The following is a 24,985-nucleotide window of genomic DNA, read 5'->3' as shown; positions in this document are numbered from 1 at the left end:
AGATGCAGCTTCCTGCCTTGTCTGGTTATGCCAACTTGCGCTTAACATATTTCAGATGCTTTGCATAAAATAAAAGCGCGGTCCGTAAATAATGTGTATGCTGGGATTTTTTTTACATAAATCAGGATTTACATAAATTGAATTTACATAAGTAGAGGGGTGTCTGTAGTTGCTTATAGAATTTGTAGAGAGTTCATTTTTTTTGACAGATAATGAAGTGCAAGACTATGGAGTAGAAAGGAGATCAGTAGAGAAGTGTCTCAGGCCGAGATGTGTTCTGAGACCCCTCTTGATTGCTGAGAGGGGTTCAGCAGTTTCGAGGGGCAGAGGGAGCTCATTCCATCGCAGCGGATCCAGAACCGAGAACCTTTGGACTTTTGATTCTGGACCTCTTGCGTGGAGGCCACCAAATGAGCAGAGGTGGAGCAGCGCAGCAGCTTTCCTTCACACAGTAAAAATTCCATTAAAACAATATTAATGTTTACAGTAGGAAGTCCTAATACTATTTATGAATAAGACAGAACTTTAAAATGGCTTATTTAGGTTCAAGCAGAGTTATCTGAACTGAAAGCTCTTTTTACTGCGTTCACAAATATTTTTACTTACAGCCTCCTGCTGATAACATGTCTAACCACACTCACACAGTCTACAGCTGCTTGTCCCCAGCAGGGTTGTGGTGAACCAGACCCTAATCTGACAATACAGGGTGCAAGGCTAAGGGGGGAGGGGACACACCCTGGACGGGACGCCAGTCCATCACAAGGCACCCCAAGCAGGACTCGAACCCCAGACCCACCGCAAAGCAGGCCTCGGGCCAAACCGGTTGTGCCACCACTCCCCCCATGTCTAACTAATCCATCCTTACAGTAAAAAAGAAATTATTTTGCTCTGTAAGAATACACTTTCGCTCAACGTTTAAAAAAAAAAGATTGGAAAATACAGCTCAGCAGTTTCTTCTAATTCCACGTAATTTTCCACTTATTTACCAACTCAGCGAAACAGAAGTTCTCGTATCACATTTACCGTGTGTGTTCCAAACACTCAGCTTCCAGTGTGTGCCTGTCACACACCTCGACACTGCCCATGATTTGTAATTCATCAGTTTAAAAAAATCCATCATCTTATATTCTGTCACCCGTTTTGTGTACAGTTATTGATGTAGCAGATGCTTCTCCCCAAAATACTGTACGACAATTAAGATGACTGCAGAAACACTGTTAGTTTCTCCAGTTCCTCAGTCACTGCATGAGTAGATGCCTATAAAACTGACAGGAAATACAGGAGTGATCATGACAGAAAACAGAGTACATCAGTTGTACATATCACAACGCAAACATACATCATGAAAAAAGATTAAAGAGAGTAAACAAGGATAAGATACACCTCGCTTTCATGTTGTTGCAGTCTGAAATTCCTTGCAAATTAGTCTTTATAAGAATTTATAATGACAGGTGATGTGATGCAGATTTACGGAGCTGTTAGATAATCGTGAGAGAAGCGAGTCCGAAAGAGATGCGTTTTGAGGCCCTTTCGAATGCTGAGAGGCTGAGGGATTCAGCAGCTGTGAGGGAGAGAGGGAGCTCATTCCACCACGTCTGGGAGAAACATGAGACGCTGCACACTTCCAGTTACGGATGTCTTACGGATGCATGGCTCCACCGAGCAGCCACAGGTGGAGGTTGTAGAGATCTTGCTGGGGTTTAGGGAGCGACCAGACCCAGTAAGTAGGCAGGGTGATGTTTGCAAATATTTACCGTTAAACTGTTTCCTACTCCTTTAACTCAGTTTAGACACATAACCAAAAAATGATCTTTGCAAAGGCATTTCAGTCATTTAAAATATTTGCTCCATTACCCAGAACACTTTGCCTCTTTGTTCCATTAGCCAGAATGTTATGAAAATATTGCACTGGTTTCTTTTTTTGTTCAGCGTTGTTATGTAAAATATTTACCTGTCTTCCTTAACGCTCGCCAACATTGTTCAGTTTGTTTATAATGTGCACTATTTTGACCAACTGTTGCTTCATGGCAATGTCTGAACCAGCGCAATGGGCCAAGTATCTCGAGTAAGTATCCTTTGAACTCTCCTATTTCAGCATTCATACTTCTCCTGGTTGACTACTATTGTGTCCCTTCAATTCTTCTTTGTGTGCTGTTTCCTTGTGTCCCCTTGACTGTATTGACCTTCTCAACTGTGCCCTATTTGTTCTAATGTAAAGCTCTGCCAGGTCTTTGTTGCCTGTGAACTTCACTTGGCAAGTAAGTCCACAGTTTCGGTGTATCTAGCCCATATCTCTGCACTTGGTATGCTACATCGGAATGAAACCATGGTATGATGTCACATACCGTTATTCCCTCCAGAATTTTCATTAAAGGGGACATATCATGAAAAAGGCCCGCAGTTGACTACTGAATGGAATTACTGGGCAATTTTGCTTAAAAAAAAAATAAGGGGATATGGGTTACATCTCAAGTGGCTCACCGATTTTCATAGTCCTCCTGGAACTCGTCTTGGGCAAGAGCGAGCGGCTAGTAAATTAAACAAAGGCCCGTCTTTACAAGGGACGAGCTAATGAGGTGCGGTCGCAAAGATCGGAGAACGCGGCAAAGATTTATAGTAGCGTCTGGGATACATCCCACATCCTCAGCTGCGGCCGATTAAGTTTGCAGTAGTCCAACATCGGTCAACATCACGGAGTTGTGTAGAAGCTCGGCCCCCCCAGGCTCTATTATACCCAGCCTAATGTGCGAATAAGCCGTCCATGTTAACCTTTAATGAAGAGAGAGTTAATGCCTTATGGGATCAGTGCACTCTCCGCAAGACATTTGAGGATTGCTCTTCGATAGGGGTGGGGCTTCTCAAGCACGTAGCATGCAAAAAACAGAAAAAAAAAAATCCCCCCCAGAATCATGACCCGCTCCATCAGGCGAGCATCTCGTACCTCTCAAATCCCGACTGCGCTCGGGTTCGCCGGGAGAAGTGAGTCGCGGCGGCACGGTCTTGAAAAATCCCCTCGCGCAGCTGTTTGCTGGTCTCCCGGCCTAATTTCGCGAAAGGTCGAGCCAAAATTACAGAGGATTCGAACGTGCGCGGCGCCAGGCTCGGGGGTTTGCGGAAACGACGGCCGCATTAGAGAACTAAAAATTGCGTCTGACTAAATCGAAACGCCAAAAGAGACTTCCGTTCCGAGCGGGCGGGACCCGAGAGGTATGAGATGAGCAGAAAACATTGACTCCAAAGCAAGAGACTGGTAACAAAGCAACCAGTGGATATGGTCATGCGATTCCGAATGCTCCATCCGTCATCTCAGTTGCCATCGACTCTGCTGAAATATGATTTCTGTTTTATGTCGGGAGTGACTTGTTGGATCGGCGCCCATTTCTTGTCTTGATGATCACCAGCTCATCAAGGGGGTCCAAAAGCTTGCCATCCATCCCTCCAGGGGCTGACAACCGCACATGCTTACCACCTGATTGTACCATCGGTTGTTATTCAATTTTCTTTTTATCCTCTTGTGTACTGCTTATTTTGGTGGTGGGAACCGTGGGGAGATGTGGTGCATGTTGGAGATGAGCTCACGGAATGCCTTTCCCTCAACCACCCTCTCGGACAGTCAGTGGCTCACGCTAACGGCTAACGCTCTGTCTCGCCCGCCCCTCCCCCCGACCCCGACCCCCGTGCGCTTCACTCAGGTACACTTTCACTGGCATTTACACTTTTGAGTCAATGATAAAAATACTGGCGAGAGGATTCTGCATCGGTCCCTTCACCTTCCTGAGGGACCCTTGGAACTGGCTGGATTTCAGCGTCATCGTCATGGCGTAAGTATCCCGTTCGGCGGCACCTCGCCCCCTAACCTCTGCTCTCCTTCCTTCTCCCCCGTCGGCACGTGCATCGCGTAACAGCCACGTGACGAAGAGTCCCCATGAATGTTTATGTGATCATCTCACCCTTTCTTGAACTCCTCAAGTGTTTTCAATGTCCTTTTCTTCTAAATTTTTTTTTCTTTTTTTTTGCATGATTTCCTACTTTTTTCTGTAAAAAATGTCACAGGGAGACAAAGCTTGGAGTTTCATCATCTCTGCCGCACATAACAACGAAATATGTGACACAAGCACGAGCGGAAACAATAATTGCTCATGAGCTTCGAATTCGGCGCGAGTTCCTCGACGGGCTTCGGCTGTAACGCACATCCGAGCGCTCGTTCTCGCTAAAAAAAAAAAAAAAAAAAAATTAAAAAGTAAGATAAAATAAAAAAAAAAATTCTTCCAGTAACGGGAAAGTGAATCTCGAATATATTTCGGTCAAATAAGACAATCTGTCATGGAACACAAACGCCTTATCGAGGTACATGTGTTCCAGCACTTAAGAGGCCTTTAAGTGCCTCTGAGAAGTTACGCAATGGGCACTCAGCAATCACCTGCCGTCCTCCCACACCTTCACGCTCCTTGAGCAACGCACGCTTTTTCTTGCCCACATTTTTAAATGCAGCCTAATTAACGCCAGACTTACAGGATACCCGCATTTTATTTCATTTATTTTATTCATATTTTAATCCGCTCAAAGAATAAATCCTTTTTCTTCTTCGTTAGGTACTAACTGCGGGCTCGCCTCGAGCGCTGAGACAGACCGCAGTCGGCGGTTATGGAAATGTCAGTCCTTCCTGATATGATTATCTTTTGATTATTATATAACAGTGGGCAGCTGCCATAGTGGTGATTAGTGCTGCTGCCTTTGGATCTGAAGGTTACCGGTCTGACTCTCCCCTCCGGCTGTAGTACCCTTGAGCAAGGTACTTACCCCGAATTGCTCCAGTACAATTACCCTGCTGTATGACGGGGTAAATACCTGTAAGTAGCTTAACACTGTAAGTCATTTTGGAGAAAAATGTCAGCTTATGAATAAATGATTAGTATTTATATAACAGTGTGTTGGTTCTCAGGCGGCAGCTGTGGATAAATGAAATAGCTAATTGTTTTAGGGCGTCGCTCAAGGTTCGAGTAAGGAGGTGCAACGTAGAAGTGAGCAGACAGAATTGCTCGGTGAATAAACCGGGTATCGGCATAATTAACGTATTAATTAACATGTATCGTTCGCTCACACCCTCCTATGGACTGGCGTCCTGTCCATAGTGTAACCCCCCTCCCTCCGGTTGATCAGGTATTAAAATTGGCACCCTGGACGGATTGTTCGTTATCCGTAACCACTTGTCCAGCGCGCAGTCGTGCTAGTCTGGAGCCTATCTCGGAAACGCAGGGTGCGAGGCGCGCTACGCTGTGGCCGACACACCTGCCCATCGCAGGCCGTTCGCGCGCTCGTGCACTCGCACGGAGACACGCGGTGGGTAACCCAGGGCCTCCGGTTCTCTGGAAACGCTTGTCTTTGAACCGTGGCAAGGAATGAGGAAACGCGCATGAAGACAGGGAGAACGTCTCGAGTCCACACAGACAGCGCCAGATTCAAAGCCTCGTGCGAACGCGCGGTGCGGGACGTGCGATGCGGCGGCTCTACCCGCGGCACCGCCGTGTCGCTCTTAATTCGGACGCGGTACAGTGGAATATTTCGAAACGTACCCGATTCGCTGGGGCTAGTGGGGGTTCCTTCGTTCCCGTAAAGGGAAAAGGGTCGTGATGGCGCCAATACTTTAGAAACACCGATGGGCAGGGCGCTCTGGCGGGAGGGAGGGAGGGAGGGGTTCCGCACAGCAGATGGAGTCCCTGGCGAAAGCTCTGTTGAGAGCGGTACTTATGTGCCAACGCGGCCCAGAGAAACAGGTGCCCCGAGTGGGATTAAGCACAAGGCCTGTCTGTTCGTCTTTATTGCCTGGGCAAATCAGGGGTGGATTAGTTGCCCAAAAATACAGACACAGCGCACATCAGGACATATGTAGTAAACTCCCAGTGTGGCACTGTTGTGCTCCCTCTGAGAAAGAGCCTACTGGTTGTTCCCCAGTAGATCTTAAATTCTGAAAAATAAGTTAAAATCTTCTACTTTGTGTTTTTCTTATTTTACCAGGACTGATTATGCATCTGAAAAAATATAATTATATTTATTTTGCAGACGCTTTTGTCCAAAGCGACTTGCAATGAACTCTATGTAGTGTCATCAGCCCACACACCTTATTCACCGCGGTGACTTACACTGCTTACACTGGGACACTCATCCATACATCAGTGGAACACACACACACACACAATGGGTGAACCTGAACAGCATGTCTTTGGAGTGTGGGAGGAAACCAGAGACCCAGAGGACACAGGGAGAACATGCAAACTCCACACAGACTGAGGAGGGCATTGAACCCACATCCTCTCACACCATCCAGGTGCTGTGAGACAGCAGCACTACTCGCTGTGCCACATTGATCCCAATTATTAATAATTGATTAAGATTTGAATAAGTAATATAATACTATTACCTGAACTGTAAAGTTAGACCAGGAGCAGCTGATATTGTAGTGGTTAGAGCTGCTGCCTGTGGAGCCAAAGGTGGCAAGTTTGAATCCCGTATACAGTTGTACTAGCCCTGAGCAAGGTACTCACCCTAAATTGCTGTAGTAAAATTACCCAGCTGTATAAAAGGGTAAAAAAGGTGTAGATAACTTAACATTGACAGGCACTTTGGAGAAAAGCATGAACTCGATGAATAAATGCAAAGGTTGCATGTTTGAATCTCACCTCCAGCTGTTGTACCCTTGAGCAGGTACTTGAATTTTATTGGCCACCTGTGTAAATTGGTGAACGCTTTCAAGTATCTTTGGAGAAAAGTGTCAGCGAAAGGAAAACAGCAGTCAATAGGGTTAGGATGTAACGCTACCGGAGTCAGAAGATACTCGGTCCCTAAATCAGGAAGCGCAACACCATTTATACGATTAATACTTAGTATCCATTTCAACAATAATTTTCAAGAAGCCACTCGCTCCTGTATCAACATTTACATCTGTTCATACTTAACCTCATTGTTGAATCACCTTGATACACCTTCACTTGTCAAACGCATCACGTTTGCAAATAATACAGCTAATTTGCTCCTTTACTTGTAAGTAATGAAACTGTTTATGAGATTAATGGAAGAATTTAACAGATTCGTGTGTTTTCTTTTTTTTTTTTCCTTTCTCAAATCGCACTGTCTTGGATGACGGCCGCTGATTTCTGACGACGCGATCTCTTCGCCCAATTTACACCGCGTCCGCCTTCGAATTTACACCGGTTAATAAAATAACGAACGGCGAGGGCCTTGACTTCCCAAGAACGTTTGATAGACCCCCTGCCACGCGCCGCCTTTATTGAAAAACTGCAGGGGAGTCTTTCAGAACACATGAAGCATTTGGAGTAATTTTCCTTGCTGTTCCTCCATCAAATAATTTTAATTTAATTCCACAGGTTGCTAACAGAATTTGTAAAAATAGGCAATCTTACAGCTCTCCGGACGTTCAGGGTCCTCAGAGCATTGAAAACTATCTCAGTTATTCCAGGTAAGGAGCGCCAGCCTCGCAAAGTAGGTTGCATTTTGTCACCGTCTTCTGCTCTGAGATGCTTTCTTCCTCCGTGTCCTTGACCTTCACTCCTCCCCGACGCGGTCGAGAGGCCATCCCGTCGTCCACCCCCCCCCCCCCCCCCCCACCCCAGGCCACTCACTATGTTTGCGTGGTTGATGGTGCATTTGTCATTGTATGTGTGACTCTGGCTTATTGCAGATATGTTACTGAATTTGTGGACCTGGGCAATGTCTCAGCGTTAAGAACATTCAGAGTACTGCGAGCACTGAAAACTATCTCAGTCATTCCAGGTGAGAAGAGAGTTAAACACTAAGGCTGCCTTACGGAGGAGCAAAACCCACCTTTCATTTCCGCCTTTCTGTTACTGGAAATCACCCTGTTTTCCTTTAACTGGTGGAAATGCAAGAGGTGCAGGCAATGACACCTCGGAGTGCTGTAACATCTTCTCAGGCTACAAAATTCCCATATCCGGATACGTTCGGCCTCTCAATAGATCGGGTTTCTCGGGCTGCAAAAAAAAAAGGCGCTCGTACCCTGGAATACTGGATTTAATTAAAAGTATTCCTTCAAATCACAAAAACAAAAAGGAAAAAAAAAAAATCACAGGACCAATATTCCAATTTGAGACCAACACATGAAAAATGTAAAATAATAATAAAGCAATGTAAATTCACTAAATGCTGAATCACCTTCACAATTGGCCACATCCACTCTAAATGGTCCTGCGTTCAGTTTAAATGCTTTTCCTGCGACCGAATGATTTTGCAGCGCAAATCTCACCCAGATGCAGAAAATCATCCCGAAGAAAAGGCTTTTCCACTCCACCTTAGAGTTTTTGTTACACCGCTCACCGGGTCTCATTCAACCTTAGTGTTTAACATCTAAAAATCATGGGGAATTAAAGACTCATTAGCGCTTGCATGGAAATGAGCGTTGACAGCAGACGTTGGCACCAGCGCGCACTGCACTCTGGGAAATACCGCTGGCCGTCCCAAATGAGCCGTGTAAAGGTTTCGAAAACCAATACTCCCATGATCCTTCGCGCTGGAACGATACTCTAAATAATGGCGGGACGATGTTGCCCAGCGCCGAGCCTCTTGTGCTGCGTCCGCATCCAGGTTGTCGCGCCACGCCGAGCCTGGATGGAGCACAGCTGATGCGGTGGCTGTGTGATGCAGCCTGGATGGCTGACCTCCTTTGGCCCCCTCTGTCTCCCCCGACCGCTAGAACAGAAGTGACGGCTCAGCGCTGACCGCAATGCTCGGTGTTCGCACACACTGCCGCTGCGAGTCTCCTGCGAGTTCGGGGCCCAGCCCCCCACCCTTGCACCAACGTGCGCACATGGCTGGTCAGAGGAAAACAAAGGGAGCGCTGACCGGTGGCATCACTAGGGGGGTGCGGGGGGTGCGGGGGGTGCGAAGCTCAGCGGGTGACACCATCAGAAGGGCTGATACCAAAATGACTGTCTATAAAATTTTTCAGCAGAAATTTTTTTACAAATATATTTTCTATATATGTTTTTAAAAATATATTTATATACATTTTTTGAGAAAAATATCCTGTTATAAGAACAAAAATGTTTTTTCTAATAAAGCCCAGTTTATATGTATCAATATACCTACAAGGATACAACTCTGTGTCCATTGACTTTTTGAACTTCTCAATGAGCTTCGCTCAGAGCTCTCATTATTACCTAATTACAATTACAATTGCAATTACAGTGACCCTTCCAAATTCGTGGTTTCATTTCCACGCGCTACAAACAGGCTCTCTTGTTTTCGTCGCCGCCGCTGTTCTTACAGTCGCTGATTTTGTCACATTTTCTGGTGTTTTAGCTACAGTATTGCGGTAATTTGTGAACCTGTATCAATAACGTTAAAATAAACATATTTCTGACGTCGCTCTTAAACATTTTTACTTCGAATTCTATTGTTTTTTTACCAAATTTTCACTTTACCACTTGAAATTGTGTAAATGTAAATACATTTCAGCTGTGCGTATGAAATCGTAATTTAAGGGTATAATGATAAGTTTGCTAGTTGTTTATGTCGCTACTATTGCCAGATTATTTTCCGTGATATAGGGGAATTATCATGTTTTAGGAATAACATCAGTACAAAAACATTACTAGGGATTCCGTATGATCTGGTATGGGAGGAGCTCCATGGGGGGGTGGGGACACCATGAGTTACCGCACTGGGTGACACCAACCCTGGTGATGCCGCTGGCGCTGACCGATGCGCGGCTTCATTTCGTCAGCAGGAATTCGGCATTTTCCAAATGATGGTCATTTCTCCTAAATGCCGTCTTCAACCCCTTGCTACACCGGCGCCTCAATTTGCACGGGCAATAATTGTGCGAACATTCGGGAAATACGACGATTGCGATTTTTCTTTCACGTTTTTCACTCAACGTCTGATGCCAATGACTCTGCAGGACAAATTTATGCTGACGGTGCTATTTGCTCAGAAATGACGTAAAATCGAGAGGGAAGATGCCTCCTGATATGAGACAGGCTTGTGTGTGAAGTCCTGTGTGCATGTGTTACTTTGTGGCTTTGGCTGCCTTGTTTCGTACCAGTGACAAGTGGTGCCGCACTCCTTGCTGCCAGTATTTCATGCATGCGCACAAAACAAAACCCAACGAAGTTTGATGTCGTTCCTCACCGACTTTCTGTTGTTGTTGTTGTCATTGCTGTTCGGGTTCCTTTTTTTAATAATTAGTGGAAGATACTCCATAGGGATAGGTGTGAGTCCCCCTGGTATGGCCATTTACTACAATTTACATCGAGATTCAGCAGTAACGCAGTAGGAGAAGCAAAAAAAGTCCTCGATCTGATCTTCGGTGTTTGGCAAAATCGACAAAGTCTCTCGTGTAAATTTATCCACACCCGAAATGGCTTTTATCAGATTTGGTGGTAAATAACATTTAATTTGTTTGGGTAAATTTTTGGACCACATAATAGAGCCCATCGTTCAGGCGACACCATAGAGTTCTTGGCTCTTTCACGTGTGCATGTTGATATGCGAGCTGCGGTGGCACGGGTGACGGAGGCCTGTGATTCCCGCCCCCCGCCCTCCACCAGGGCTGAAGACCATCGTAGGTGCGTTGATCCAGTCGGTGAAGAAGCTGGCCGACGTGATGATACTCACGGTCTTCTGCCTGAGCGTCTTCGCCCTCATCGGCCTGCAGCTCTTCATGGGTAACCTGCGACAGAAGTGCGTCCGCAGCACGGCGCACTGCCTCAACGGAACCTACGGCAACGGCACCTTCTTCTGCAACAACAAGACCTGGGCGTCCGTGAAGGACTTCATCACAGAAGAAGGTGACTAGAGCAGGGGACGGAAAGCAGGAGAGGTAGTGCAGGACCTCCCGTAGGATCGCTCGTGCCTGCAGTCTCTGCGCCTTTCGTTCAGCAAAAATTAAATTACAGGCAGTCCCCAGATTACGAATGAGTTCCGTTCCTCAGTCTGCCTTTAAGTCGGATTCTGACGTAAGTCGGAACAGTTAGATACGGTGGGTATCTAACGTCAGTTTGTCGACTGTTTGTCTTAGTATGTAGTATGTAGTGTACCTTTCTATGCCGAAAAAACATTATAGAAACACTTCCAGATACACTAAAACATCTGTAATATAATAATAATAATAATAAATGTAACGACAATATTTGTAACAGAGAGACATTGAAAGAGATAACAATAAATGGTATTACTCAGTGTGTGTGTGTGTGTGTGTGTGTGTGTGCATGCAAAACATTAAAGAAACTTTGCTTTTCCAATGTTCGTTGGCGTTTCACCTTTTTCAGATCACTTTTATAATTTCCACTTTAGTTTCACTTGTGATAGTTTTCCTTTTCTTTGATGCATCACCATCACTTGCATGACATTTACGCTTTGGTGCCATGGTTAGGAGGGTAAAAACAAAAAAAATTAAAGCCAAATACAATAACACACGAGACGCTGTTAACAGCAACGTGGTCCGACTGAAAAGAAGGAAATTTTTGTCGTACTTCGGGCTCACACGCCCCGCCCACAAGCCAATGAACCGCTGTAGATGCGCATTGTTTTGATGAGCATCGCAAAGTAGCGCCTGTTTCTTATTACGAATCATTGTATGTAACTCAAATTTTTAATATAATAGGCTTTACGGGGGTTGGTTCGTAACTACGGGTTGTATGTAAGTCGAATGTTCGTATCCCGGGAACTGTCTGTAACGCTGAAAGAAATGTCACCCTACAAAAATGTCTGATTATCCATCAAACTGATATTAAGAGTTGCGTTTGTGCGACGTAGAAGACGGTTGGTGCTGAATTATTCTTTTGGCTTTGAACGACTGTGATTGTAGCTGAATAATATGTTTTGCTGAACCTTTGCACTTATACATTGCAGAAAACTTCTATAAGATCGAAGGGGCTAAGGATGCCTTAATCTGCGGGAACAGCACGGATGCCGGGTGAGTAAAAGGCTTCTCGCGTCGTCAGACTGCGGCCTCGTGCGTTTCACTCCCTTTTGCTGTTAGAATGTCCAGTAAAAGAGGACAGAAAGGACATCATAAGGGTTTCGTCTGAAAGAAAGTTTCAAACCCTCGCTTTAACAGACTCGCCTGTTGAGACGTGTGCTGTGAAATTGCGAAAGATGATCAATATAAATATGAGTATATAAGTATGTGCTATGAATTCCCTAACGGCTCTAAACCTGCGAACCTCACCGTAAATCTGAGGAGTGAGCAGAAAGCAGAAGGTAAAAGGAGTCCCTGTAAGACACACGTATGTCAGAGGTCAGCTGGTGACATTTCTCAATTAAAAACTAATTTAGGAGACGTACTGAGGCATATAGCAGAACTGTAGCTTTGGTGCAAAATTACTTAAATTAGTGTACTATATAGAGGGGGACGTCTGGTACCCTAGTGCTAAGCACTGCTGCCTTGGGTTCCACAGGTTGCAGGTTCAGATCCCCACCTCTGACCATAGTACTCTTTAGCAAGGTACTTACCTTAAATCACTCCAGTAAAACTACCCAGCTGTATAAATGGGTAAATAATTGTAAGCTGCTAATAACTGTAACCTTACCGTTGGAAAAGCGTCCACTCAATGAATAATAATAATACACCTTTTATATAAGATACCTCTACTTAAGTGCAATTTTCAATATCCAGTCACTTTTTGTAATTTACTTCTTATGTATTTAAATTTTTTGTACTTACGCTAACATTCGTGGTCTTGTGTTTGTATACTCTGTAAATATATTATTTATTCTGTAATTCTGTGTCAGCCGTTTGCTGTCTGTAATACTGGAAGCATCTAGAAAGACAGCAAATTCCTTGTGCGTGTGAACACGCTTGGCGAATAAAACTCATTCTGATTCTGATAAATGTAAATTTATATTTTGAATAAATATAAATATAATCTGGGGGGCGCAGTGGTGCGATGGGCTTAGCTGGGTCCAGCTGTCTGGAGGGCCTGGGGTTTGAGTCCTGCTTGAGGTGCCTTGCGATGGACTGGCGTCCCGTCCTGGGTGTGTCCCCTCCCCCTCCAGCCCTCCGCCCTGTGTTGCTGGCTTAGGCTCTGGTTCGCCGCGACCCCACTCAGGACAAGCGGCTTCAGCCTGTGTGTGTGTGTGTGTGTGTGTGTGTGTGTGTGTGTGTGTGTGTGCGTAAATTTAATCCATTCATCCACAATCAATACAAGAGGGGAAGGTTGCTGGTCCATCACACAGAAACCACACATACAGTACATGCACTAAGGGTCATTTGGAGTCAGCAGTTTATCTGTCCTTAAAGGACCCTTATGTGTGCTTGGGCTGTGGGTGGAAACCAGAGCAGTCAGAGAAATCCAACACAAACTCAGGGAGAAGATGCCAGCTCCACACATGCACCGATTCAAGTTGAACTTGTGTCCAGATCTGCTTTAGGCATGCATGTGTACTTTTTAAAACATAAATAAAAACATATCGTAAAACAGAGAAGGGAGCGTGGCAGAGGAGCAATTAATTATCTTTTTATTGTCTGTGACCGAAGAGAAACTAGCAGGGAGTTTGTGCTTTCAATGGCCTCAAACAATAAAACAGCAGCAGCGTGTCGAAAGGTGAAAGCCTGAGTGAAAAAGTAAGCGGTTGGCGTTCACGCAGTCTGGTACTTTGCAATACTCTGAGCACTAATTGCTCTGCTGCAAATGACAAAACATAATTTAATTACGAACATTGCATAAATCATTTGCACAATTATTTTCCACCGAAAGCGATTATCATTATCAGACAGGAATGAAAAAGCCATAGTGTATGACTCAGATTTCTGGTGTGTTATTTCAAAAAACTGATTATTGATGCTAATAATAATAATAATAATAATAATAATAATAATAATAATAATATATTTCACATTTCAGAACCGCTTGTCCCATACGGGGTCACGGGGAACCGGAGCCTACCCGGTAACACAGGGCGTAAGGCCGGAGGGGGAGGGAACACACCCAGGACGGGACGCCAGTCCGTCACAAGGCACCCCAAGCGGGACTCGAACCCCAGACCCACCGGAGAGCAGGACCGTGGTCCAACCCACTGCGCCACCGCACCCCCAATATATATATATTTTTTTTAATTTTGCCGCCACCTAGGCATCTTAAAATGCCTTGCAAACTTTCACATGTGCTTTAGAGATACTATATAGATCCAAGCTGACATTTGTAATGGGCCTGTTTGTGGTGAAACACATCAGACGCTGAGTAATTTTGGGACTAATACTGTATGTAGAAGAAATGTAAATTTGTGCTCTTGTATTAAAGTTAATGATGCCCAGACAGACACTGGTATAGCACAGACAGCACTGAGGTAAAACAAAGTAAAAGTGATTTTACAGAACTTGTTGAAGCCTCTTTGCTTTGCTCAGGTCTGGGCACATTTTCCAGGGTGATGTGTCTCTCAGTTACGCTTGGCTCGAAATCCCTAAAATCCATCAATGTGCTGTGATGTGAAACGTGTCATTTCTGTGAATAGTCAAGGTGACCATTCTGAGGGTATCTGTGCGGCAGTGACACACACACACACACACACACACACACACACACACACACACACACATAAAAAACGCCACGTGTTGGATAATCACCTCATTCCCAGCACCGCGCTGCCAGATGGATATTAACGGCAGGCCATTTGGGATCGCGCTCTTCATTTCAGAGAGGCAGTCAATCGTGCCACTTTCTTCTCATGATGGATATACCAATTATTTACATTTATTTATTTAACAGACACTTTTCTCCAAAGTGATTTCCAATGAACTCTTTGTAGTGTTATGAGCCCACACACCTTATTCACCATGGTGACTTACACTGCTAGATACACCGGGTCACTCATCCATACATCAGTGGAACACATACACACTCTCTCTGTCACTCACACACTATGGGGGAACCTGAACAGCATGTGTTTGGAGTGTGGGAGGAAACCAGAGCACCCAGAGGAAACCCACACAGACACAAGGAGAACATGCAAACTCCACACAGACCAAGGGGGGATCGAACCCATCTCCTCTCGCACCACCCAGGTGCTGTGAGACAGCAGCACTACTCACTGTTCCACCCTGATATGCCACATTTATTTATTTATTTGTTTATTTCAATAAATGAATGTACAGCTGGAGGTGACATTCGATTTCAATTATCTGTTGCAAAGGAATTCGTATTGGTGAGAATTGCATCGCTTTATTCATCGTCACATCGTTTTGCGTGTTTGTCTTCCAGTCCTTTTCTGAGATGATGCATCGCGTTCGTGTTCAGTTTCTCATTTCTCAGGGCTGAACACTTCATTTCCATCTGAGCAAATAATACACAATTCAGACTTTTGCAATCAAGTGCACCGTGGGGGAGAGTAAAAAGCTGACATTTATCTGAAGTTTTTCTCTAAAGCATCTTGTAATGTTAAGCTCCCTATAATTATTTACCATTTTATGCAGCTGGCTAACTTTACTGGAGTAATTTAGAGTAAGCCCCTTGCTCACGGGTGCTTTAGCTGGTAGTGCACTTGTTACAAGTGCTTCCTTCTTCCTTCAGATCTAAAGGTTGCCAGTTTAAGTCTCATCTGTTGCTCTTTATCTTTTTTTAATGAATAAATGTATACACCTGGAGGTGGCATTCGAACCTGCAACCTTTGGGTCCAAAGGTTCCTCGACAAAATTTCTCTGATCTCTTCCGGAAACGAAAATGTTGCTATAAATATTAGATTATCATAAATATTCTAAAAAATATAATATAAAAATATAAAATGTTATATAACATTATAAATATTGTATTAGAAAATTTCATGTATTTGCCGTTACGCTGGTGTGAACATAAGTCCCGCAGTTAGATACAGTTAGTTAGTGCTGCACACCCCTCGCCCACTCCGCTACATGACCGTGTGGAACAGTGGTCTTTCACTATGCTATCGCTCTGGTGAGAGGATCGATTCCCTGTGTACAGGGATTGAAAAAGGAAAGGTCACAATTTAAGAGCAGGGATCCCTTCTCCGTTGTGTGTGCGTTCGTGCCTTTGCTCGCTCTCGAGTTGGGCGGTCGACCTACCGAGAGTTCCTCATGACCTCCTCCTACGGACTCTGCATAGTTCTGCCTTTGCTTCCTTTCCCGCTCCCACCGCGGACCTTATCCGCTAGTTACAGTAGCTGCAGGAGCACTGGCTATGTTCCTCCTTGCGAGATTTACTGTGTCACACCTTGCTCGTGGGCTGCACATAGCAACTGCTCTTCCGTTTTACACCCCCGACACTTCGGCTGTACTGCAAGTAGCTATGACACTTCATGGTTTGGGCTGTTGCCTTTGGATCTGAAAGTTATCCGTCGGAATCTCACTTCCAGCTGCAGTAGCCTTGAGCGAGGTACTCAACTTGAGTTGCTCCAGTAAAATTAGTCGGTTAGTTCCTTCCACGTCGGTTGATGTATTGGGCAACGAGCGTTCTCCAGCGGGACTGGCGTCCCATCCACGTCTTCAGCCTTGCGCTCCTTGTTGCCGGGAAGGCTCCGGCTCATCGCGACCACCTGCTCGGAACCAGCACTGAGGCGATGGACGGATGGATGTTCTCCGATGGGCTCTGCTGGCATCGATGGTCTCTGCATCTATCCATTCTGTCTGAGAAGATTCTAAATTATCCAGGTCAGGATATATCTAAAAACAAGCTAAAACAAAGACAACTGGACTTGCATGAGTTTCCTTGAAGACGTTTCACCACTCATCCAAGTGGCTTCTTCAGTTCAGCCAAGTGGCTTCTTCTTCCGTCCGTTCGATATTCATTGTCTTCAGGTCTTCTCGAAAGGTGGAACGCCACGTTTTCGGTGTTCGACCTTGTACTAACAGTTTTTGCATCGAGAATACTTGGTCGCATCAGGTGGTGAATGCCTTTTCGGGTTTGGTCCACGGCCGTCATCAAAAGGTGGCCTGTATTCCTCTGCTGAGATATATTTCCCTTTATTGCACTCGTTGTTTCCGTTGCGAGATCGTTTTCTTTACACGGCAGGGTTGCCGACCCTGCGCCCAACCTTCCTCCTTTCTCATCCACGCTTAGGCCCGGCAATACCGGAGTTTAATTAAGTAAAATTACCCAGCTACATAAATGGGTAAATAATTGTAAGTTGTAACAGTTGTATACGTTAAATAATAAATTGTAACTTTTAACAATGTAAGTCACTTTGGAGAGAAGCATCAGCTAAATATAATATGCAGGAATGTTACGTTGAAAATTTGGGCATTGTTACATTTTTCACTAATTTCACATATTATTCATGTTGAAATAATACTAAGAGCAAACAATGATATTAATTTATTGCGCTGTTATAATTCTGCTTTCATGCTGATTTTGCTTTTATTTTAAAATCTGTTTCTGTTTGCTTCACTTTTCTGCACCACTGGAATACTCATGTTTTTCCCTGTTAGCCAATGAGAAAAAGTAACTTGAATGCGATCAGAAATTAATTGTTTGGTAAATAAAACACACACACACACGCACAGACTTTCGGAACCGCTTGTCCCATATGGGGTCGCGGGGAACCGGAGCCTAGCCGGTAACACAGGGCGTAAGGCCGGAGGGGGAGGGGACACACCCAGGACGGGACGCCAGTCCGCCGCAAGGCATCCCAAGTGGGACTCGAGCCCCAGACCCACCGGAGAGCAGGACCCGGTCCAACCCACTGTGCCACCGCGCCCTCCCGTAAATAAAACATTGTTTTGTAATTAAAAAGGGGGGTGCGGTGGCATGGTGGCATGGTGGCGCAGTGGCGCAGTGGGTTGGCCCGCAGTCCTGCTCTACAGTGGGTCTGGGGTTTGAGTCCTGCTTGGGGTGCCTTGTGATGGACTGGCGTCCCGTCCTGGGTGTGTCCCCTCCCCCTCCAGCCTTACGCCCTGTGTTACCGGGTAGGCTCCGGTTCCCCACGACCCCGTATGGGACAAGCGGTTCTGAGAATGTGTGTGTGTGTGTGTGTAATTAAAAAGTCATTGTTAATAGACAGTCAGGAATAAATAGGGGTCCCTCACAGCAGCACGATCGACCAATGTTACCGCACTACAGATGCACCAAATTTCAGACTCAAAAGTAATACGATTTAATAAATTTCCATTTTAAACCACATTAATATGTAACTAACCATGTATTCCCCACTTGCAGGAATGGTTTACTATGTTCTACAATCTTTTGAAAAACCCCCTGAGCTACACTTGACATGTCCCTTATTTAGGTTGATAAGAACTTTCTTGATCCCCAGGGGAAGATTCAGTTAAGTGACATCTGCTTAGAGAGGGACTTGAACCCTGGACCCTCAGATTAAAAGTCTGATGCTCTACCAATTGAGCTATCCAGGCTCTCTATAGTTCTCTTCTTTGCCTGAACTGGAGATTATAAGTGTAAATATAAGCCTAATATTAAACAACATCATAAATATCTAGATATAATGGATCCAAGTGAATGGAAATCATACTTTTTTGCTCAAGTATCAATACCGACAAAGAATACAAGCAGCACAGAAGTTTGTGTTCTGAAAAAGTTCACTGTATGAGGTTTGGCATAGTTTACTTTGTTTGCTGAGGTTGTGTTTGACACTGTTTACTTTGTTTACTAAGTACGGTACGGGGTAATGCTGACACATCACAGTGCCTGAACTGTATGCTTGTCTTACAGTTAGGGTTAGGGTGTGCAGTTTGCATAACCCAAGAATGTACAGAAGAGCAGTAAACCCCTTCCATACCCTGTCTTACCACGAAGAGCACACTTGTGGTCCCCATGAGTCAAATCTCATTTAACAGCATTTACCCTTCTTTGTTTGTTATGTGAAAGGGGGGTGCGGTGGCGCGGTGGCGCAGTGGGTTGGACCACAGTCCTGCTGTCTGGTGGGTCTGGGGTTCAAGTCCCGCTTGGGGTGCCTTGCGACGGACTGGCGTCCCATCCTGGGTGTGTTCCTTACGCCCCTGTGTTCCCGGGTAGGCTCCGGTTCCCCGCGACCCCGTATGGGACAAGCGGTTCTGAAAGTGTTTGTTTGTTATGTTTATTGCTGTGGCACTTGACCCAATCGCCAAATGCAACATCTACTCTGTACGAGAATGTTTCAACCAATCTTTTTGTCACTCCCTCATTAAAACCCTGGACAAGAAGCCAGTCCATCACAGGGCAGACACACAAAAAACTAGGGCTAAATCAGGGTGTCAAGTTTAACTCAACTGCATGCGCTTGGACTGTGGGAGGAAACCAGAGCGCCTGGAGGCACAGACCGATCCAGACTCGCGCCCATGCCTGAAGAGACACAGCACTGTAGGGCGGTCGGGGTCCCCGCTGTGCCACTGTGCCGCCCCGTTCTTTCTCACATTAAAGCAACTTGCTGCGTTTAAGTAACAGGACTGGCTGATTTGGAAGCATCTAAATACGTCCCCATGATCAATTCCCCAGGCGTCTCGCACAACGTGAACTTATGATCGCCAGTGGACTTTGTAAGATACGACGACATCAGAACATACTGTATTAATGGCTAATAATGCAAGAGGACCGGACTGTAGAAAAATGTCTAGACGTTAATCTTTTCTTTGATTCATGGCTATGTGGCCGCTGCGTAATTGAATTAGGCTCTATCTCACGGTGTGTTGCATGGTCTTCCTGTGACTAACATGTGCTCAATACATTAAGCCATTTCCCCAGAAAAAAAATGCCCCTTGTAGGCGACAGTTCTGTTTCGCCCACTATTTTGCAGAAAGGATTTCCCTCCTCTAGTCACATTTTATCCCTTTTAAGCTCTTTTCCCTGCCCTTAATGGCTTTGTTAATGACTGTTTCTTCTCTTTCAGCACAAAGTGAGGATTAATGTCTCTTTCGCTCTCTTTCCGTTGCTCCCCACCGCTCCGTTTCTCCGTGTCCCTGAACCTCTTTCCTCTCCACCTTCTGTCTTTCTTGTTCACCCTAAAATTCTAATGTTTTTCGTCAATCCATCCTTCGTAAATCTCTTGTTGGGAGATAAGAGCTGCATGAAACGTACAATACATTCCCGAGAGCGCGTGCACTTGAACGTCAACTTGAGAAACCACAATTTCTTTTTGCACACTTTCAAGAGAAAGTTGTGGAGGTTTGAATGACATTAATATTAATCACTTTGACTAGATATTAATATTAATAATATCCATTTTTAATGGGAATTATTCGTTCTTAGTATTTATTAATCAATGAGTAATACTAATCATTTAAACTAAAAAAAAATATTATTTAAAAATATTAATTTCTTGAAACATTTTAATTAATTTATAATTAATATGAACCGCTTTGACTAGATTTAGGGTAGCTTATTAGAAGCGAGGGGGTGCGGTGGTGCAGTAGGTTGGACCGGGTCCTGCTCTCCAGTGGGTCTGAGGTTCGATTCCTGCTTGCGGTGGACTGGCGTCCCGTCCTGGGTATGTCCCCTCCCCCTCTGGCCTTACGCCATGTGTTGCCGGGTAGGCTCCGGCTCCCCACGACTCTGTATGGGAACAAGCGGTTCAGAAAATGTGTGTGTGTGTGTGTGTGTATATGTATTAGAAGTGACACTGCTTTTTCATAATACTCACTATTGTGCCCTTGTTTTAAAATTGCATTGAAGCTAAAATATTTTCATATTCCATGGAGGCATATACTAGGTCAAAAAGGGAAATATTGCTAAAGAGCATTTTTGGTGTACTGAAAATACCCCAACAGGACAAGTAATCCCACACTAATCTTTGTAATGAAGGATCCCTTTTAAGAGTGTCCTTCAGATTTTCTCTTTTGTTATTTGCTATGGGTTCAAACCACAGTGATTTCATTCTCTCATTATAGACGCCCCCATGACACATGATGCAACTTTCTATAGCGATGTCTTGCGTTTACAAAACATTACTTGGCACCAATATTGTACAAAATCTGTATGAAGTACAGAGGAGGAAATGGGATGGTGGAATTAATTTCTCAGCAATTCTCAACTCATATTGCTGAAGTTTGTTCTTCGTCCAGAAAATAACATTTTCGCACAGTCGCAACTGCTGTTCCCTGGAAAAGGTGGAGTAGGGGAAAAAAAATAATATTTAATTAAAAACAATGACCTGGCTTTTATAAATCATTCTCAGGTGGTTTGATTAAATCCTGTGTTTGTAGTGAATATCTTCTCTTACATGTATTTATTTAAAGGTATACACTTCCAGTGATATTTAATGTGTGTTTATTTAATTTATAAGACATGTTTCAGATGTTACAATGGCAGTAATGGCAAGTACCCTACACGCAATTCTCAACGGGTCCTAAGAGAGTCATTCTGCTTCGAAACAGCAATGAGCCACACTTCTCCAAAATCCCAACAGCTGTTGCTCAAGGACTGAGAAACCAGGGGTTTGTTGACTTAGGTTGACCTAGGTTGACCTAGGTTGACCTTGGATGACTTGGGTTGACTTGAGATGACTTAGGTTGACTTTGGTTAACTTGGATTGACTTGGGTTGACTTTGGTTGAGTTTGGTTGACTTGGGCTTCAGGCGTGTTTTTCCTGGGTGACAATCTGTGGCCTGAGAGGGCAAACTGGTTGTGCTTGACAGTGTACTACACCGGACTCCTGGTTTGATGATCTCAACAACAATAGATGGAGATGAGTGTCATTGATGCAGTACCTCACAGTTCACTTCATCCCAGGAATTTCCCACTAATAAGCCCTTTTCACAGCTTGTCAACACTAATGATTTATGTGTGTGCATATTTCAATATTTTTTATTGGATTTATGAAATAATTTTATTCTGCTATGAGAAATTACCATAATTTCACACAGTAAAATTATTATACAGTGCTCTCTTTCATTCTTTTTTTGGCATTTCCTCCTTCAGTACTGATTCACTGCACATTTACTACCTGATAATTTTAACAGAAAGTACGACTTTGGCTCGTAACAAAGCAGTCGATTTTTGTTATCTCATCACTTCATTTAAATTTTATGGTGAAAAGCACCATGAAATGATAAGATCAATATCTAACATATATAATGGCATTACAATTACATTACTTGGCCTTGGAAATATCTTCCCAGCAGTGTACCAGGAAAGACAGAGACAAAGAAACAAAACAGCACTCCAGAGATGCTGCAAGAAAAAATCTCCACAGGCAACAGCCTCCTGGATACTGTTGCTATAGAAACTTTAAGTACTTTTATCCTGGCATCAGCCTTGTTTTTCTATTAGCTCACTGCATAAAATTAACTCATATGCCTCTTATCTCTCTAAGGTGACAGGTCAGGGAGGTCTTTTGCGCAGCAAACTGACTACGGCTGCGGAACACGAGTGCGGTTTGATGTGTAGGGGTGGAACGGGAGCGCAGCGGCACAACAAATACGGACGCAAACTCGAGCGTGTGTTCATGCCGAAATGGCGAAGCGTGCCGTGTGTTTTGAGTTCGCTGCTCTCGCAGTGGCTCCTTTGTAGATTGTGTTGTCTCGTTGCGTCTGGGCTGCGACACCCTTTCTGGGAGAGATGAAACCAGATTAAAGTCCTCTGATGTCTCTGGCAGACCAGGTCCCGTGGTCACCTGGTGGACTGGAGTGGAAGTCCAACCAGTGACAGACAGCTGTGTATTTCTTTCTATGTGTGTACGTGTGTGTATGTGTGGGAGGCAGTTTGAGGTCGTACGTTGCTGCTGCGGCTGAAAAAATAAAGCAAAGGTCAACCCCTTTTCTTCCTTGCTGAATCCCGAGGAAGTGGGTGGTTCCACACACCGTCGGAGTTAAGGGGCTCATCTGTGGCATCCCTCACATTGTCTTTCCATTCAACATTTCTCACCCTCCTTTTCCACCTGGGACATAGAAATTTCCAGAATTCTTCTGCTGTATCCATAACATGACCCTGCATTTTCCTGACCAACCAGGTTTTGGAGCAGCTGCCTTTTGACCCAAACCCCTTTCTAGCTGAAGTACCCTTGAGCAAGGTACTTATCCTAAATTGCTCTACTAGATCACCCAGCTCTACAAAAGGGTAAATAATTATAAATAGATCAATGTTGTAAGTTGCTTTGGAGACAAGCATCAGGAAAATGTCATTAAAATATATAATAACAGTATATTTCGTTGGGGGGGTGGGGTTCTTGGGAAAGTTGACATTGAGTTTAAGCATATCTCATGTTAGGTATGAAATATAGGAAGGGAATATTGTTACAGGCCGTCCCTGGATTACGAACGAGCTCCGTTCCTAAATCTGTCTTTAAATAGTGTTTCTACGTAAGTCGGAACAGTTAGGTACGGTGGGTATCTAACGTCAGTTTGTCAAATGTTTGTCTTAGTACATAGTGTACATATACATTACACACACACACACACACATCTTCAGAGCCGCTTGTCCCATACGGGGCCACGGGGAACCGGAGCCTACCCGGCAACACAGGGCGTAAGGCCGGAGGGGGAGGGGACACACCCAGGACGGGACGCCAGTCCGTCGCAAGGTACCCCAAGCGGGACTCGAACCCCAGACCCACTGGACAACAGGACTGTGGTCCAACCCACTGCACCACCGCACCCCCTATATACATTACATTTACATTTATTTATTTAGCAGCTCAGGGGGGTGTGGTGGCGCAACGGGTTTGGCTGGGTCCTGCTCTGGTGGGTCTGGGGTTCGAGTCTTGCTTGGGGTGCCTTGTGATGGACTGGTGTCCCGTCCCGGGTTTGTCCGTTCCAGCCTTGTGCCCCGTGTTGCCGGGTTAGGCTCCAGCTCACTGTGACCCCGCTCAGGACAAGTGGTTTCAGCTAGCTTGTGTGTGTGTGTGTGTGTATTTAGCAGATGCTTTTCACCAAAGCAACTTCCAATGTACCTTCCTCTGCATAAAAAAAAAAAAACATTAAAGAAACACTTCCCGATACACTAAAACATCTTTTAATATAACAATAGAGTATTAATAACAATAATAATAATAATAATAATAATAATGATAATAAATTTAATGTAATCAGAGAATAATTACATTGTATTATTATTATTATTAAGACAAGAGAAAGAGAATGTGTGTGTGTGTGTGTGTGTGTGTGTGTGTGTGTGAAATTTTAATGCTTGCTTTTCCAGTGTTCGTTGGTATTTCACCTTTTTCCGATCGCTTTATTATTTACGCTTTAGTTTCAATCGTGATCGCTTTCCTTTTCTTTGGTGCATCAGCATCACTTGCATCACATTTATGCTTTGGTGGCATGGTTAGGAGGGTAAAAAAAAAAAAAATCAAAGCCAAATACAATAACGCGCGAGACACTGTTAACAGCAACGTGGTCCGACTGAAAAGAAGGAAATTTTTGTCGTACTTTGGGATCACGAGCCGACGAACTGCTGTAGACGTGCAGTGTTTTGATGAGCATCGCAAAGTAACGCCGTTTGCTATTACGAATCAGTGTATGTAACTCAAATTTTTTATATAATAGGCTTTACGGGGGCTGGTTTGTAACTACGGGTTGTACATAAATCAGATGTTCGTAACCCGGGATACACCCTGTACTCCGTGTTTTTGCCACCATATCTTCCATCGCTTTTCTCCACTGGATCCAGGATGACAGTTACTCGTACTTTGATATCTGCTGGCTCCTCCCCTTTTCTAAGATTGCTGCTTCTTGAACTCCGAAAACCTCCGTTTTGTTGCTCGGTAATAGAAGGGATTAACACATTCATAAACCGCTGCGGAAACTCTCAACAGGATTTGCTAGAGTCCATATTTATATTTTGACAGAAAAGGGATTAGAGGAAATGTTTATACCTTTCCATACTTCGCTTTTGAATGACCACATTTGTGATGGTATCGCAGAGAGATATTTAATTACGGTGATGACAGGATCACATCTGAAATGATTTAGGTCAACATAAGAGTGCTTTTTGCAGACATACATTCAAATGACAGATGGGTGCATGTAATGCTTTTGCACTCTTTTGGCCCATGCACGGCAAGCAGAGTAAAAGAGCGCAATTTTAACTTTGCTGTCTGTGGACTTTGTGAATTCCGTGTGAAATCGCAGCCGTCG

General features: G+C 44.4%; 1 protein-coding gene and 1 non-coding gene across 2 annotated transcripts in view; one reads left to right on the top strand and one right to left on the bottom strand.

Moving 5' to 3' along the window:
* LOC108927986 (sodium channel protein type 4 subunit alpha-like) overlaps positions 1 to 24,985 on the top strand; it is a 110,320-nt gene that overhangs the window by 25,537 nt on the left and 59,798 nt on the right. The window contains exons 4-8 of the mRNA XM_029253514.1: positions 1,976 to 2,065; positions 3,693 to 3,821; positions 7,697 to 7,788; positions 10,584 to 10,823; positions 11,887 to 11,950. Of these exons, the coding sequence (XP_029109347.1) occupies positions 1,976 to 2,065; positions 3,693 to 3,821; positions 7,697 to 7,788; positions 10,584 to 10,823; positions 11,887 to 11,950 (615 nt within the window). The remainder of the gene's footprint in view (positions 1 to 1,975; positions 2,066 to 3,692; positions 3,822 to 7,696; positions 7,789 to 10,583; positions 10,824 to 11,886; positions 11,951 to 24,985) is intronic.
* On the bottom strand, positions 18,262 to 18,334 carry trnak-uuu (transfer RNA lysine (anticodon UUU)). The gene has a single exon. It is a non-coding gene; the product is annotated as a tRNA-Lys (tRNA).

Source organism: Scleropages formosus, chromosome 7, assembly GCF_900964775.1.
Source record: "Scleropages formosus chromosome 7, fSclFor1.1, whole genome shotgun sequence".
NCBI lineage: Eukaryota > Metazoa > Chordata > Actinopteri > Osteoglossiformes > Osteoglossidae > Scleropages > Scleropages formosus.
The sequence above is the reverse complement of the archived record's forward strand: the minus strand, read 5'-3'. Positions and strand labels throughout refer to the sequence as shown.